At 47.4% G+C, this 18,237-nt stretch overlaps 1 protein-coding gene across 1 annotated transcript in view; it reads left to right on the top strand.

Moving 5' to 3' along the window:
* Positions 1 to 304: 304 nt before the first annotated feature.
* chst11 (carbohydrate (chondroitin 4) sulfotransferase 11) overlaps positions 305 to 18,237 on the top strand; it is a gene marked incomplete at both ends in the record, with an annotated part of 70,692 nt that continues 52,759 nt past the window's right edge. The window contains one exon of the mRNA XM_079235970.1: positions 305 to 422. Coding sequence (XP_079092096.1) covers positions 305 to 422 — 118 coding nt within the window. The remainder of the gene's footprint in view (positions 423 to 18,237) is intronic.

Below are 18,237 nucleotides of genomic sequence, written 5' to 3'. Positions count from 1 at the left end.
TTTCCGAGGCGCTTGTACTTCACTTGATGTACTTGTATGTAAAACACGGCCACTCTTCCTGTGCGACCTCTCCTGTGATACATGTGTGTGTTCGGGCTACCACTATGAAGTAGACGGTGAGCAGCAGCTTTCTGGGGATGTTCCACATCTGGACGCGCTCATTCCCTGCCCCCCGCCCGCCGCGCACAGTGGTACGCTCCGCGCTGGATGCGCTCAGCGCGTCGGCCGGCGGACAGTCCTCATCAGCACCAGCAGACAGAGAGCACGAGCCTCCCACGGACTCCACGCGCACACACCACGCGTCATGAAACAGACTCTGAGCGAACTGATGAGGATGAGCCGGATATGCCGGATGGTATGCGCCACTTGTTTGGGATCCTTTATTCTGGTCATCTTTTATTTCCAAAGTATGTTCCAACCAGGTAGGATCTCCCGCCTCTCCTCTCTCGCTGTGTGTGTGTGTGTGTGTGTGTGTGTGTGTGTGTGTGTGTGTGTGTGTGTGTGTGTGTGTGTGTGTGTGTGTGTGTGTGTGTGAGTGTGAGAGTGTGTGTGTGATGTATGGCTTCTTGTCTCACAGCCTCCCGGCATGTTGACGTATCGATCCGTATGTGCAGTAACGCAGCGGATGAATAATTGAATCCCGCGGGAGCGCGTGACCCCTCCGGCCGGAGCACGCCGTGAGGAAACCAAACGTCCATGTGGCACATTAGTCCCGGGATGGACCGTCTTGTGGCGCTTTTGTCTCCGCGCGTTTGGATTGGAGCCCCCCACCATTCAGCTGACAAGTGGCATGGAGATTTTTTATTTGTCTCCGGAAACGTGGCTCGGCGCATGGGCGGCCGCGAGGTTTGGCGAAGTGCACGAGCGTTTTCAGAGGGGACCCACCTGGTCCCCATCTGGATGGAGAGCGGAGAATGAGCTTTGATAGGGGAAATCAATTTGGAGTCCATAATCTGGAAGCGAACCGTCTCCGGGGAGCACTTAAAACCCGATGTCCTCTCTAATCGGTGCGCGCCTGGAGACCCGTTTAACAATTCATCACGCAATAAAGAGTCCTCTCCATGCCAGGGGGCGCGTGGAGAATGTGCATATCCATTATGTTAGAGGAACAGAGTTAATGTGCTGCTTTTTGACAAAAACATTCGTCTCACTGAATCTCCGCCTCCGGTCTGGACCACTACCCGGGAGCCAAAGTGCTTGACTCCGTGCTGCTGACCTGCAGAACAACAGGTTCACTGTACGGAGAGAAGAAGAAGGGGATTTGTTTCCCATTAGCAGAAACAGAATCACTCCCAAACAGATGATATCCCATAATGCTGCAGATGGAGACAGTGTGTCTGAGAGGCCCAGGGCTGCTTTTAGATAGTCTGTCTCATGCTTTCTGCTGTGTTTCTGATCCTCTGCAGTCCTGATGTGATACCTGCAGTCAGTCATAGGTGAAAAGTGGGAAAGTGGATTCTCTGTGTATTGAGTGATAACGTGGCCACAGAGAGCTGAAGCATGGGAGCAGACAGTTCTGTCTCATCTCTCAACAGGAGGGGGTTGTTTTTCTTCTTCTGTGGTGCCTGTGAGTCACCAGTGTTCCTGCCGGCAGCAGTGGACAATGTGCCACAAAGAAAAGCCCCTAAAGGGAGGGGACCGGCCTGCCTGCACTGTAATGTAGACCTCTGATCACTCTCTGTGTCAGAATATCATCACATTATAATGTGGGTATCCAGCCGGCTTCTGTGAAACAGATGGGAGCACATGCTGTGTCGTTAGCATTGGCCTTTGTGTGTGTAATAAAAATAATGATCCATTATATGTTTCCATGTCTTTTGACCGTAACAAACCCCAACGTGTAGGGAAGCATCGACGTGCCGCTCCCTTTTCTTTTTAAATCTCCTCATAAAACAGGAATTTAAACGTGTGGTCGTGCTGCTGATACCGAGCGCCTCGACATCCATCATGTGCTCGCATGTCTGCAGACGCTTCTGTCATCAGCTCAACATCATATTCATCAGCAATTCACTTAGAATGAGAGAAAAAACACCCAATGTTGCTGATGGAGAGCTGAAACGGCCAGTCGGTTGATTTAATAGTGCAATAAAGATAATGTGAGAGACATTGTCAGGCTTCTCAAATAACATGTTGGGATGGATATTCTTATTTACTATATCTCGACATTTCATAGTATAGACATTAATGAAAGAGAATCAACAGACTAACCAATAGTGAAAGTTTGCAGCCCTGTTTAGGGTTAAAGACGGGCCAGTTCACCCAAATGACTAGTTATCTCCCCGCTGTAAGGCTGAAGGGATCATGTCGGTCATGTGTGTGTGTGTGTGTGTGTGTGTGTGTGTGTGTGTGTGTGTGTGTTTAGCTGTCTGTCCACGGCTAATCTCACATACTTGACCCGCCATCCTAATATGTTTTGTGCTCTTTTATAACTGTTGAAACCTCTAGTGGTTGAGACGAGTCAGTAAGTTGTTATCATCATCTTGACTGTATGGGAGCCAGGAGGGACAATTGAGTGATTCCACTCTTCTCTGTGTGGAAGGCGAAGAGAGAGAGAGAGAGAGAGAGAGAGAGAGAGAGAGAGAGAGAGAGAGAGAGAGAGAGAGAGAGAGAGACACACCTGGTGGAGATCACTGCGGCTGATATTGTGTATCGAGTATTCAGATATTTTATTTCAACCTGGTTAAAAAATTTAAATAACGGCATTTAAACACGGTTCTCTCAGGAACCTTTCGTTAACAAAAGAAATTGCCCCATGAATGAATCGTCCTATGAATTATCTGGGGTGAAAGACACGTTGAACTTTGCACAGAGTGAGACCTCTGTGCTGAATGTGATTAAATGAGCTCGCAGGCAGGGATTTGATTGTTAGCAAATTAAACCGAGACTCCCTTAACACCCTGTCAGGGACCTCTGGATCCGGCTCCCAGAATTGTGCCAATCTCCGCAGGCGTTGCATCAGCTTCTGCCACACACACACACACACACACACACACACACACGCACAGACGCGGGTCACAAAGTGGATGTTTTATTCGGCTGTGGTGATGACAGGGTGCTGCATCCAGGACGCTCTGATTGAAGAGCAGCTGTCTGAAGCAGGGTGTGTGTGCAGGAGCTGGATATAAGTTGTAATGCTACAGTGTGTATTTATGTGTGATTACACAGGTGAGACGGATACCAGTGGGCGGGGTGTACGTGTGTTAAGTGTTGGGGACTTCCTGTGCAGCAGATCTCCATCTTAATCCTCTTTCTGAAATGGACTTCCCACCACCCCTATCGCAATATCAGGACTTTTGCTTGTCTTCCCTTCCCCTATTCTTTGCTCTCCACACACACACACAGGCGGCAGCAGCTTCGTTGTCCATCAGATGAAGCCCTAGGCCGCGTCTCCCAGCTTCAGGCATGTTTAGCAGGCCTGGGAATCCTGTCTGGCCTCCCAGTGTAAACTCTCACCTCTCTTCCAGGACCAGCGGGGTCGTGACCCCTTGTAAAGAGGAGACAGAGGAGGTGGGAGGTGGGTACAGCGCAGTCACGCTGTGGCCTAAACCAACACACACACAGCGAGCTGGGCTTAAAGACTCGACTGAATGTTCCAAATAAAAAACGAAATTGCCGTGTTTGAAGTCTTTCTACTTGTCGCGTTCTCTGCATCCACTGAGACCCACGAGCAGCTCCATCTGCTGAGGAAGGCACAGACCTGGAGAGACGTCAGCTGTGCTCAGCGGCAGTTTGAGAGGACGCCAAATTCTATTTAGTTTGGAGCGTAGTGCCATCCTTAGTGGGAGCAGACAGAACGCATGGCAGCAGTGGAGATATCCGTCCTGAAGGACCGCTGTTGAATAGAGATGTTTGTGTGGCGGCAGCCAGGAATGTCCTGACTGTAAGAAAATCATATATCTATTTCATAAATGCCTTTCGCATCAGCCTTGTACCCACGCACGATGCCACGCGGTTAATGTTTTGAAAGGAGTGCTTAGGTTTAGGCAACAAAACAGTTTAATTCATGGTTTGTATTGAAATAATAACATGTAACAACGTACCATAAATGCGTTTTATGAGAAAATGTCACAACGTCACGTAAAACGTTACCTAAAGCAGCGCTGCTTTAAAAAGTATGAAGTCAAAAGTATGAAATCCATCAGAGGCCGGCGGTTTGGTGCCAAGCTTCTCACAACGGATTGGCCAAAGTCCCAAAACGTTGGCGGCGTCCTTAAAAGAGTTTAGTCCAAAATGGAAATGAAATATCCCGTGTTAGGAAAAGGGGAAAAGTAATCTGACAAAACGGGTGCTGGCGTCATAGAAAGCTCACAGTAGAATATCACTCAGGTTATTTAAGTGGCTCCCTGACAGCGGTCCTGTCCGCCTGCCTGAAATACTGAGTCACGAGCAGCGAAAAGCTTTTTCCAAAATGAATATTGGGATTGCAAAAGCAACAACCGCCTTGAGTAGATCCCTGTACAGGACAGGAAGCAGGAAGCGGGATCCCCTGTGCCAAAGGAGGTCGCCACTCCCCCGATGTTACGCTCGTTTAGGACCCCGTTCCCCTTCCACCTCCGCCTCGCCTCCCTGCCTTCACGCTGAGCCCTCGTCTGCCTCATCAGTCTGAGTCTCCGCTGCCCTTTAAGGCGCCGTTGCTGTCGCTGACATCAGCGCTAATAAGGCCGCTTGCAGCTTGTTTGGCTTCTTTTTAAAGAGCCTCTGGGATATTTTTGAGTTTGTGTGTGTGTGTGTGTGTGTGTGTGTACTGAGTCTGCACCTTCTCTTCAACCACTACTATACTTTGGGATTTTTGAGCCTGCGAGTGCGAGCCTCTTCCACAAAGGCCTTCGCCTCTGACGCGGAGACGGGACCTCAATTGAAATTAAATAGATTTTTTTCTTCTTCAATTTTCCTTTACTCAATGCATGCCCTTGTGTCTGGGAGAAAGGGAGAGATTACCATGCAACAAAGCTGCCTTTTTTCCCTTTTTTAAGCAAGTCTTGGGAAAGAATGGAAAACTCTTGCCTGGAATTTTGACGGGAAACTCTAAATTCCTCACCTTCGCTGGTCTGTGGCGGTCGTGCCAACTGTAACTGATGCTGCACTGCAGAGAGACCGCTGAGTCACCGGGTCGGTGACCTCAAACATGTGGCCCCGTAATCGTCGAAATGGACATTCCTATAAAAGTCTCCATTGTTTTGGAGGTTCTCATTTGAAGGGCCGTAGTGACAACACGCTGGGTGTTACCATGAAAGCTTTCAGCGTTTTGGGCTCAATCCGTTCTGTCGGTGTTGGTTTGCAAACGGCCAACAGAACAGATTTGTGTAAAATATTCAAAAGAATTGACATTTTCACTTAAAGGGACAGCGTGTTGGATTTGGCGGCATCTAGTGGTGAGGTTTCAGGTTGCGACCAGCTGAACGTGCTCCCGTGTTGCAAGTGTTTTCGGAGAACTATGTCGGCTGACGCAGAGACGCAATTGGCTCTGTCTGGAGCAGAGTTTGGTTTTGTCCACTCTGGGCTCCTGTAGAAACATGGCGGCGAAGAGGTGTGTCGGTATAATCGGATCATTCTAAGCAAATTAAACCGTGATTCTTAGTTTCAGAGGATACACAAATGAAAACAAACAAATATTTAATTTCCATTTCTTCCAGTAGATCCTCTCAACTCCTACAGACTGGCCCTTTAAATAAGTATGTGTGGTCCCACATGTTAGCAGTCCTAACTTGGTGAAATGCACAGTGAAGTTCAGGAGAACCAGATGAACATGGCCGCCGTATGTCGGCACCGATACGGATCACAGAGGGAGGCTCACAGATATTAACTCTGCTGATTCATATGGTTGAGTTCATTTTTATTTATTGCCGAAGCAAAGCGCCGTTTAAATGCACTTTAGTGAGTCAAGTCAGCTCTGGAGCGCCTCGACAGATCAATCCCACTGAAAGAAACGTGTTCGGTTTCAAAACGCTGCTCTCCTGAGTGCAGAGCGAGGAGAGGATGACTGCGTCTGTTTGTGCAACCCCCACCTCCCGGCCCCCAGTCATTGTGCCCCTGGCCCCAGTATCTGTGTGTGTGTGTGTGTGTGTGTGTGTGTGTGTGTGTGTTGTGTGTGTGTATTGTGAGAGCGTATCCGGGACGTCCTGTTTGTGCGATCTTAGTGCTTCTGCTGTTTTCCTGTCCCGGCTCTGCTGCTAAATCCTAGATCAAACATCCCAATGTGAGGGATGGGGGGTGGTGGATCCCCTGCCGTGTCATCCACATCTGGCACCAGTACTCCCTGCTTAGCCGCCACACACACACACACACACACACACACACACACACACACACACACCCCTTTCTGACCGCTGCACTTCAGAAGTCTGGACAAACAGTGGGACAGCGCTTTGCCTCATGAAGTTTCGAGGGCCCCCACATGTCCTCCTGAATCTCCCTCTCGAGTAACTCGGAGCAGACCGACTGTCAGGACCTCGGGTCAGGCAGCAGCCGGAGGCCGACGCCGAGGACTCCTCATTTACTAGACTAGAGATGATGACCATCTGCGCGAGCGTCTGGACCTCATTAGAGAGGCGATGAAGGGGCTGCCACAAAGGACACACACTCACACACTCACACACTCACACACTCATTTTCTCGTTCTTTTCTTTTTGTGTGTGGAGGGATCTCGATAGAGACTTCACGAAGTGTGTGAAAGAAGTTAGACCAAAAAGATCTCGTCCTCTTTGTAGCGTTGTGAGGACACTTTTGTGCTTGTTTTAATAGCATTAGCAGGCTCTAATTTTGAACTACAATGCTAACAAAAGCTACAGAGCTAACAGTGTTTCCGTGTTTACCTGAGGGGGCGGAGGGTTGGGCGCTACGTTTCCAATAAGACGACGCCGGCATCATCAGCCGTGTGAGCGCAGTGCAAAGGGGAGAAGAACCCTTTCATTCATGAGCAGAAACAGTGAGACATCCACAGAGCGCCCTGACAACTTCATCTGTGCGTCATCAGCAAGGCATCCCTGCCCTCATGAAACACACTCACCCAATCTCTCCCAGCAGACACATACCGGTAGAGTTGCACATGGGGAAAACCGGCGTCACCCTCGTCTTTGTTCCCTCACCTAAGAAAAAACAGCAGCGGTCTGTCTGGAGAACAGGAATCTGATATCCTCCTGATCCGAGGTCACACGGGTCAGACGGTCGCGTCAAACGATGTCAAGCATAGTCTCAAAACGGGACTCGTGCGGTGTGTGTTCTTGTGTTCGGGTCACAAATGGATGTCTGTATTTAACAGCTGACGGTGTCCCAGATGTTTTGGGTTCTTTGGGGGGGTTCTCTCAATCCCAGAGGACCGCCTGACTGTCTTCCCATGAATCAGAGACGAAGCACATTATTGATGGGAAATGTGCGCGTCTGCGCCTCAACATCTGCCCGCCACGCGTCCTAAAATGTATCTCAGGTTGTAGCAATGCATGTTTTGACGGGTATCTGAATGTTTCTAGAAGAGTGGATACTGCCAAAAAACCTTATCTGGTTCATATATATACTATATATATATCACACATAATATATAGTCATTTCTTAGTGTGTGTGTGTGTGTGTGTGTGTGTGTGTGTGTGTGTGTGTGTGTTGGCGATTAAAGCATTGTACAGCAGTAAACTGAGACATGGCTACCATCTGTCAGACTTGTTCCACACACTGACATCTGGTCTGTCTGTGTGTGTTTGTGTGTGTGTGTGTGTTTCTGCCACCAGAAGTGTCGTAATGAGAGTCGGTGAACTGCACACTTCTTTTCTTTTCGGTGGACGGTGGGAAGCCGTATAACATTCCCCTGATTAGAATCGATTTGTGAGAGCAGCAGAGTTCCTCGCATAGAGCCGGGCCCAGTCTTTAGAAAAATGATGAAATGCTCCTGTACAGTAAGAGTAAAAGGTCAAGATGCTAAATGATGTTGAGGATTCTTTTGTTGTCTGAGCTTCTATTTTGACAGAAAAGCCGGCGTAATTGCAAGGAAAAGAAGACAGAATATGACATTTTAAGTTATTAATGCGTGGCAACATGCCATCTCCGTTTCCAAATGAAGCAGCTGATATTGTGAGAGAAGGTGCAGATAATCACGGTGCTGCTTTCTGCAGCGGCCGAGCACAAAAGACTCAATTCTAATTCACATCTCTTCATTAATTTTTTGAATAAACTGTTATTACCAGACAGAATTTGTACAGTTTAAACAAAAAACAAAAAAGATCCAATTTACCCGGCCACCCACGTCCCGCCTTGCCTTGACCCCTTGACCCCATTTCCTCCACCTAACCAACAAGTCACTCACTCTTCTATAATCATACCTCCTCACACTTCCCTCCAACATCCCATCCACACATGTGAGCATAACATATAACAAATATACACAGAAGCAATCATTTAAAATAAAGAAATAAAAACAACCTAAAAAAACAACCTAAAAATTAAAATATGTTCGGACTAAGCTATTGCTCAGAGTGGCATCATGAGGAACTACCAGGTATATACTACTCATGCAGAACAGTAACAAAAGACTTCTTCTATAACAGCTGCATAACTCGTTGTCTTTGACGCCTTCATTAGCATTTAGCCTGCAAGCAGAATCTCTGGCACTAGACCTCTGGCAGCTCCAGTGAATCATAAAGAGTAAGATCAGTCGTTACTACGTTTTGATTCATCCAACAGAACGTTACACATCTAGGATCAGACAACCTTTGGGACACACATTAACTATTCACGAGGAGGCTGAACAATGTGTTTTACTTCAAATCTGTATTAATCCACGGCTGCAAATAGTCCCCAACAAATAGTCCCCAACAAATGGTCCCCAACAAATAGTTCCCAACAAATAGTCCCCAACAAATATTCCCCAACAAATAGTCCCCAACAAATAGTCCCCAACAAATGGTCCCCAACAAATATTCCCCAACAAATAGTCCCCAACAAATAGTCCCCAACAAATAGTCCCCAACAAATATTCCCCAACAAATAGTCCCCAACAAATAGTCCCCAACAAATGGTCCCCAACAAATATTCCCCAACAAATAGTCCCCAACAAATGGTCCCCAACAAATATTCCCCAACAAATAGTCCCCAACAAATGGTCCCCAACTAATAGTCCCCAACAAATAGTCCCCAACAAATAGTCCCCAACAAATGGTCCCCAACAAATGCCAAATCCTCAAGTCTGTTGAAAACCAGTGTCCAGCTGTTTTAGGAAATGATTTAGTTTTTCTTTGTTTTTTTACGGACAGTAATATGACTTTTTGAATTATTATTAAGTATTGAGGGATGGTCTAACACGTTGCTGCTTTTGGTCCTCTTGAGGGATTTGTAGTCAACAAGGCCAAACGGCTGCCTTGGCCTTGGCTATATTCCTTTCAGTAAACCAGAAACACAAAGAGAAACACAGGAGTTACATTTAAAACACGGTAAACTTCCCTGCATCCATCTGTGTGCCTTGAGCGTATCGTGGGAGTGGAATGGTCACCGTGGTCGTTACGCACAACTGCCACCCGCTCGTCTGCGGCCCGTAGCCGGGACGGGAATGTAATCACACCGCCGCTGACGCTGAATATGGATTTGGTGGTTAGGCTTTTGCCCCGGGGCAGAGCGCCGAGAGCGTGAGCACCGCGCGTTGGCCACATTTGGGCATTAAGAGCGGCAGAGCGGGAGGGAGCGGGGCATTTTTAGGCAGTGACAGAGCGGCTCCCAGGACAGATCTCACAGCCGGTGTTTACCTCTGGAGTGCAAGGAGCCAGGGGAGGTGTTTGTGAGTGTGTGTTTGTGTGAATGTGAGTTTGTGAGTGTGTGTTTGTAAGTGCATAAGTGCGGGATGTCTGAATAGGCATGCGGTTTGGACGAAATGTAACGTATTTGCTGCTCGGGGATAAGGCAACGTGTGTGTGTGTGTGCGTGTGTGTGTGTGTGTGTGTGTGTGTGTGTGTGTGTGTGACTGGAATCCTTATCTTTTTTCTGAATGTCAACGCATTGATTTAGGAGTTAGGGGAAAGTAAATGGCAAGTCACCTCAAAATAGCGTGTGTGTGTGTGTATGTGTGTGTGTGTGTGTGTGTGTGTGTGTGTGTGTGTGTGTGTGTGTGTGTGTGTGTGTGTGTGTGTGTGTGTGCTTGTGCCAGATGCACAGGAGACTGCATGGCGTAAGAGAAGTGAATCATGGCTTTAATTAGGTGGAGGAGCGCTGGCTGAGCCGCGTGTCTCATTAAACGGCTGTGGAGGAACATTTAAACTCGCCTGCTACTGGGACACTTTACTGAACAACGGGGAGGGATTTTCCACTCTTCCTTCTCCTCCTCCTCCTCCTTCTCCTCCTCCTCCTCCTCCTCCTTTCCTCCGCTCTCTTCCTCCAGCCTCTCCCTGGATATCGACCCACTCTTTTTGCAAAAGGAAAGTAGTGCTCCGGCCCTCGGTTCCTCTTTAAACACTAAAATGTCATCGCTCGTTGGTGTTCTGGCCTTTCGAGGAGGGATTTGGTGATGAAGTGCTGCAGTTAACTTTCTCGCTGTACCTACTTTCTTTAAATGTGCTCTAGTTCAGTTGGAGATGTTCCTCCATTTCTAGAATTAGGAAGAGCAATCCATCAAATATGAGCCCTTGAAATGGAAACTCCTCCAATGTTACACATAGAGGTCACTTTACTGGTCTTGAGGTTGTGAAATATAATATCTGATAGAGAATAACCCAGATGACGTCACAGTGATGTCATCTGGGTTATCGATGTTTGGGTTTGAAGACCACATATTTATAATAGAAAGCCTGCCTTACAAACTGGAAGAGGTGCAGGTGTTGACATGATGCATTGTGGGAAATGTGCAGTGTTTTTGGAGCACGTCAAAAAGGCAGAATTTCTTTTCTTCTTCTTATAAAAACAAAATGTTTCGTCCCTGTTTGCATTCTGCTGTAATTACTATTCAGCCTTTTCCATCCAGCGTTCATTTCCTACAATTAAATCTATTCATCACGTAACGTGACACACTCGCAGTTATTTGAACCCAAACCACAATCTTTTCATTAACCCTACCAAGTAGTTTTGTTGCCTATAGTTTTGCTGGAATTACATTTAAAAACGCACAAAAAACAGAAAAGTTACTTTTCATAAAACATCATATGAACCGTTGATGATATCTTGTACTATTGATGAAGAAAACTTGCTTCTATGTCTCCTTCTTGATGGATTTCTCCTCGTATGATTATTGTGTGTGTGTGTGTGTGTGTGTGTGTGTGTGTGTGTGTGTGTGTGTGTGTGTGTGTGTGTGTACACACAATACAAATACATTCCCTGATACAAATGTATCAGGGAAATGTGTTGCATCAGAAGCTTTTTTCCTGCTCTTTTTGCCAATGTTTCCAGTTTCCTCATGGTTTCTGTTGTGGAGAGAGTAAATTACTTTTCTTTCAAAATCGCTGACATGACAATTTAGATCTGTGGAGATTAAACCATCATGTGCAATTCTACCTGATTAATTGTGCAGCCAAACCCCATTTGCCCCAATCACTCACCGCTCCTCCTCGTCTCCCACCTCGCCTCCTTCCCTTCCCCTTCATCCGTCCATCTGGGCATCGGAGGACTTTTTTCCCAGCCGTGGTTATTCTGCCAGCGTGGCAGGTTTGGCCCTTGGAGCCGGTGGCTGCTGCCATCGGCCGCTCTGCAGGCTCAACGGTGCGGTGCGGCCTGGCAGCGCCGAGCCGCTCAGCTGGCCCAGCGACTCAAAGACTCCTCTCATGTTCCTCCAAAAAAAGGGGTCAGAGCGGACATGTTGGCAGAGCAGAGCAAGCTAACCTCTCCTCTTCCTGACTCAGCAAGAAGTGGGCTTACACACACACACACACACACACACACACACACACACAGACACACACACGCACACACGCACACGCACATGCACACGCACACGCACATGCACACATACGCCTTAACAAACCTTGCAGATGGAGCTGTGCAGCGGTTTGACAGGGCAATCTGCTTCACTAACGAGTCTATTCTCTCATGAAGTTAGCTCACCCCTCAGGATTTAATTGGGCCTTTGGCGATCTGCCGGTTAGGTAGAGAACAGTGTCGACTTTGGCTTGAAAAGCTCGTTTCATCCTCTGTGTGGGAATTTAGATCTGAGAAAAAGCTGCTGTGGAAAGGTGTGGAGGTCATTATCAATATCCACAACAAATTACATGGAAATCTAGCCAGTAATTATTGAGTCAAAAAAGGGATTAAAGAATCCGGCCTGCCCAAACTCCAATCCTGTCTGTTATCACTATCACATGTCGAGGCCGTTTCACGCTCCAAAGGGTTCAGAGCCTCAAAGCTTGCTGTTGGACTAGACTTCAGATTTCAGACGACACATCCCATGTCTGGCTCGTCAACCAAACAGCAGACTGTGTGAGCCGTCGGGTAAAATATGAACCCAACTTGAGCTAATTAGTCGTCGCCAGCACGGTTGATCCACATGGAGCGGCCTGAATCTTTAACTTTCTATAACTCTTTTGAGCTAATCAAAATGAACTGAGTTTAATAGAATTTCATCTTTTAAACAGGAGTTCCCAAACTATTTAAAACTAAACAGGAGAGCCTCTCTTTAAGCGTAATGCCTACCGACCGTTTGTATTCTTTAGACGCCATTCAAACTCAAACCGTCAACTGTTATACTTGTTTCATTGTAATAAACAGAAACCAGGTAAATTGTGTTAATTCCACTAATAGAAAGGTTCATCTGTTGTGAAAATACACGGCAGCAAGACTGGCATAGTCCCAGTGAATCCACACATTTAAAATCTTAAATCTAAAGCTCTTAGTAAGTGCTTCTACTTTTTTTAAATTGACGTATTGCCAAATGAACTAATTAGCAGAAAACTATGTTTTTTTATTGATTCAAATATTCCCCATCTGTAGACATGCACTTCTTAATGATGCAGCACAATAAACACATGTTGTAGTCAATTATTTCGCGGACCCCTTGGATCCCACTTTGAAAATGAATTTACTTGGCCTTGATTTTCAATTCAGGCAGCCCAGATTATTATGGGATGGATTCTTGATACAGAGTTTATTTTCTGCAGTAATCCAAAATCCAGTGGAAAGATCCCAATGGCTTTTTATGTCACTCTGCAGCTCTATTTCCAAATGAAAATAGAGCGTTCACCTTCCTTAAAAGGGCAGCGTGCCCACTGACCCCCCCTCTCACAACGTCTGGCTCCGCCTCTGCTGCAAACCACCGTGAACGAAGCGTCTGTGGTGCGGTTTCCGTGCCGGGTCACTCCAGGACACACCGGGTCTGAACATGACTGAGGGGAAAGAGAGGAAGAGGAGGAGGAGGAGGGCACAGGAAAGTTATGACAGCAGTGGAGGGAATGCAGATCACGAGAGGGCATTGAGGATGCAAAATCCGGAGGAAGTCCATTTACGTAACCACTTCTCCTCCATAGTGAAGCTCGAATTAGTGCTCGAGTTTCTCAGAATCAGGAGCACATTTTCTCTAAACCCTGTTGCTTCCTGTCATGAAGAGGATGTTGACATTCCCCTCAGCTCTCCTGCCTCGCTCAGATTGATTTCCCTTTGGCTTGTTCTCTCTCTCTCTCTCTCTCTCTCTCTCTCTCTCTCTCTCTCTCTCTGTGGCCAGTACAGATCAATGATTCATGAAGAGGCGATGTGTAAAATGAATCCATCTTCGTGCCGTCCTTCAGAATTCCGACTCGTTTGTGAAAATGCTGAACAGAGGCTTCCAGAAGATGTCCGGCTGTCTGCAACGGCCCGTCTTCACACTAATTATACTAATGTCTCAGGATGAAGGTAATTGCTTCAGTACACGGCGCTCTTCTAAAAGAGGCTGTTTGCGTTTGCTGCACCAGAGTCTGAGCCAAACCACAGCCAGACGAGCAGAACGTCATAATACCAGAGGGTTAATGACAGCTGTCTGCTCCTCTGAGACCTTCTGCCGTCTGCTTCTCACTTCCATGCTCCTCTCGTCTCCTCTGTCCTAGATCTCCTCTCCTCTCCTCTCCACCTGTGTCTTTGATATGGACGGATCAACACAGGTCCTTGTTGCTGCTCTTTGGCTTTACTTAGCTCAGGTTATACACGTTCACCATAGCTTTACTATAGACGTGTAGCTTCTAGAAACCTTATGCTGCCTTCACACCAAACGCGTCGGAAATCGCGCCTGAAAGGGGGCGTGGCTTATCTCCCTAAAAGCAGTTACCGTTTCCTTCATCCACCATGGAAATAACCATTAGTTCTGCTTTATACTTGTCGTGTAAATTCCACATACGTGGGAACATCAAACTCCATGGTGTCTGGGTTCATAATATTATCCGTAGTCCCACAACAGCGTCTGAATGAAGCCGCTACCAACGCTACTTCAGGCGGAGCAGCAGCAGTTTGATTCAGCAACGGCAAGACGGCGGAGAGGGTGGAGCTTCTCAACGCTGATTGGCTTAGGGCACGCGAATTTTAGGCGCCGCGAATGAGGCGAATTATTCGTGTCGCATTATTGCCGTCATTGCCGTCGCCCGGCGGAAATTTGTGTCATTGGCGTCTGTGCATTGACTTTGCATGTAATCTACTCCGTGTCAAGTTTGCAACGCGTTTGGTGTGAACACAGCAGCTTTATACGTGCAGCAAATACTATCCCCTCAACCATAAATATTCATATTGCAACATGATTATGGCAACACAACGGTTCACTTGATATCTTACCAAAACGTCCAATGTGCAGCGACTTGAGCGATCAGCCTCATTGCTTTCCCCTGCAGTATTTAGGCCACAGGTGTACTTGTTACTAGATCTAGCTAGCTAGATCGTGTTTGGGTTAAAATAACTGGTGCTACTTCGTTAAGGAAGTTCCGTGACAAATAGGTTCTAGTTTGGTTAAATTAACTACGAAGGTGACAGCTTAAGTATGAAAGCTTCGTGAGAGACGAGTCAACGTTGACTTAGTCAGTTAGTGTAGTCAGACCCTCTGATCCACGCGACCTCCTCCCTATGCGCACTTTGTCGCTCTTTATACGACACCTTACGCTGATGTGGGTTTTACTAATTGTTATGTGGGATATACACGAATGGTATTGCGTTACTTTTCATACTTAAAGCTGTGAACAGTGTGAGAACAGCCTGGATTATAGCGCGTCAGTTTGTGCATGAACTCCCCGCACGGTGACTGCATAAAGAAAGTAAATCCTTTTATATCACAGCATGCATAGAGTTCAACATGTTGTTTTGAATGTTTTCTTTTTGCCATGGCTCTGAGTCGTCACTAGAATCCGTTTCCACGGTGGATCAGTGTGACTGCAGCTGTGTGGAGCCTCCTCTTAAAGACAGGGAGTGGGTCTGAGACACAAAGGGCTCCAGTGGAATATTCAGTCCACAGTGGTGTGTTGTGAGGAGTGAAGACCTACTGGTGACCAACACTGGGACCACTGGTTCAGCAGCGTGTGAGTGTTTGTCTCTGAGTGTTAGTGTGGAACCTGATGCCACTTCCTCCTCTCCTCCTCTCCTCCTCTCCTCCTCTCTTCCTCTCTTCCTCTCTCTGCTCGCCTCCGGCTTTTCCAGTCCTCTCTGCTAAACTTTGATCCTTTTTTCTCCTATTTTCTCATCCTCTCCTCTTTTGATTCCTCTCCTCTCTTTCCTCTCCTCTTTTGATTCGTCTCCTCTCGTCTCCTCTCTTGATTCGTCTCCTCTCGTCTCCTCTCTTGATTCGTCTCCTCTCGTCTCCTCTCTTGATTCGTCTCCTCTCGTCTCCTCTCTTGATTCGTCTCCTCTCGTCTCCTCTCGTCTCCTCTCGTCTCCTCTTTTGATTCGTCTCCTCTCTTGAATCTTCCCCTTTTTTAATTGCTCTCTTGATTCCTCTCCTCTCTTCTTCTCTTACCTCCCCTCCTCTTCTCTCCCTTCCTCTCCTCTCTTGATTCCTCTCCCCTCACCTCCTCTCCCCTCCTCTCCTCTTCCCTCCTCTCCTCTCCTCTCCTCTCCCCTCCCCTCCTCTCCCCTCCTCTCCTCTCTTGATTCCTCTCCCCTCCTCTCCCCTCCCCTCCTCTCCCCTCCTCTCCTCTCTTGATTCCCCTCCTCTCCTCTCCCCTCCTCTCCTCTCTTGATTCCTCTCCCCTCACCTCCTCTCCCCTCCTCTCCTCTTCCCTCCTATCCTCTCCTCTCCTCTCCCCTCCTCTCCTCTCCCCTCCTCTCCTCTCTTGATTCCTCTCCCCTCACCTCCTCTCCCCTCCTCTCCTCTTCCCTCCTCTCCTCTCCTCTCCTCTCCCTTCCCCTCCTCTCCCCTCCTCTCCTCTCCTCTCTTGATTCCTCTCCCCTTACCTCCTCTCCCCTCCTCTTCTCTTCTCTCCCCTCCTGTCCTCTCCCCTCCTCTCCTCTCTTGATTCCTCTCCCCTCATCTCCTCTCCCCTCCTCTCCTCTTCCCTCCTCTCCTCTCCTCTCCTCTCCCCTCCCCTCCTCTCCCCTCCTCTCCTCTCTTGATTCCTCTCCCCTCCTCTCCCCTCCTCTCCCCTCCTCTCCTCTCCTCCCTCATGTTGTAGACCACGGTGCTTTCATCATGTCGCTCAAGAGAACCTCAAAGTAATCTGTCACACTCCGGCTGAGAAGGCCCATCTGTCCTCTGCTTCTACATATTTGGAAGAACTGTACACACCTGAAGGTTATCCGTCTGAGAGCAGAAGAATCTCATGAACAGTGATGCTGACGAGGAGATATTCATGAGGACCGGCTGGCCGTCTGTTAGCTGATGGAGGAGCGTCAGATGCAGAGAAGAACAAAGAGCGATGGAGAGCGTGGAAGGGGGAAAGGAACGCTCAGAGCTTTGACGCCTTCCTCCTACAACCGGCTAGCTTTGCAGATGGGATGGGGTTGCCATGGCGATGGGGATGGAGGGCTGCACTGGGAGCAGAGCTGCATCCCGGTTGGCTGAAGTCCTCCAGACACCAGCAGCGCAGCAGAAGTGTGACTTCTGACAGCGAGCGTCTGGGAGAGCTTTGTTGAGTCTGTTCTCAACAAGTAGATGAGGAATGATGAACCTTTCAGTGCTGTTTACCATGAGGCATTCCTGACTTCATCCAAAGGTCTGGAAGGGTTTCATGAGCAGGATATCATTTACTCAACCCAGAGAGACTGCTATGATCCTTTAATGGGGTTTAGATATAAAGAATATACACTTGGCATCGTGAGGTTTCCATGTGGTGTTGGCAATATAATTGCTAGAAAGAATTTACTCAAATAGAATTCATTTGAGTGCATTTTTTACACTCAAATTTCAAATAAATGATATTTGATATTTGTCTAAATAAGAGGCAGTGTTGGGGTAGTTACTCAGAAAAAGTAACTAGTTACACGTTACTAGTTACTTCTGAAAATTGTAACTAGATTACTTTACTAGTTACTGCATTTGAAAAGTAACTTCACTACTCGTTACTTTACTTTCCATTTGTTTAAGCAAATATCAAAATGAACTGCAAAGATACATGGACAAACATCATGGCCCTTTCATCACTTTTATTTTCAATAATAATTTATTATTATTAATTAAAATAATTTCCAATAATAATAATCGCGCGAGTCACACGACACTTCCTGCATGAACAATCTACCGTAAACGTCGGGTTACGAGCCGCTACTACCTTCGGTCAGAGTCCCCGTTAGCTCCCCGCTGTAGCCGGCTGGGGCTCCTGCTAGCGCTCCGTCACTTCCCCGCTAACCTCCGCTAGCTCTCCGTTAACTTCCGCTAGCTCCCCGAAAACCACCGAAGGTAGCGGGACCAGGCTCGACACCCGACTTGGGCAGAGGGGTCGCGGGCAGTAGTAGCAGCAGCGCTAGCTAGCAGCTTGTTGCTACTGTTCATGCAGGAAGTGTCACTAAAAGAGAACTTTTCAGGCTGGTAAAAATGTCTTGGGTAACGCAGGAAAGCGCGCTACTGAGGTCTAGTAAAGTAGTGTAGTTACCAATATTTTGAGTGTAATGCGTTACTTTACTTCGCTACCTATAATAGTAATATCGATACTGTAATCCGTTACTTTGTAACTCGTTACCCCAACACTGATAACAGGGGTATGGTTTAGTATTCACATTCTACAGGAATCTGTGTCTAAGTCTGTGATTTCTGATCCGCTCCCGTTGTAATCTGCAGCTGTTTGCAGTTAATGCAAACTCAACAGTTCCTCCAGGTTTCCCTCACGTCTTATTAAAAACAGCCTAATGTGCATTTACGCAGCGCTAACTCCTCCAGCACGACCAGCATCACGCTGCCACGGC

This window comes from Taurulus bubalis (assembly GCF_910589615.1).
Source record: "Taurulus bubalis genome assembly, chromosome: 20".
NCBI lineage: Eukaryota > Metazoa > Chordata > Actinopteri > Perciformes > Cottidae > Taurulus > Taurulus bubalis.
This window is presented reverse-complemented; position numbering and strand designations above follow the sequence as displayed.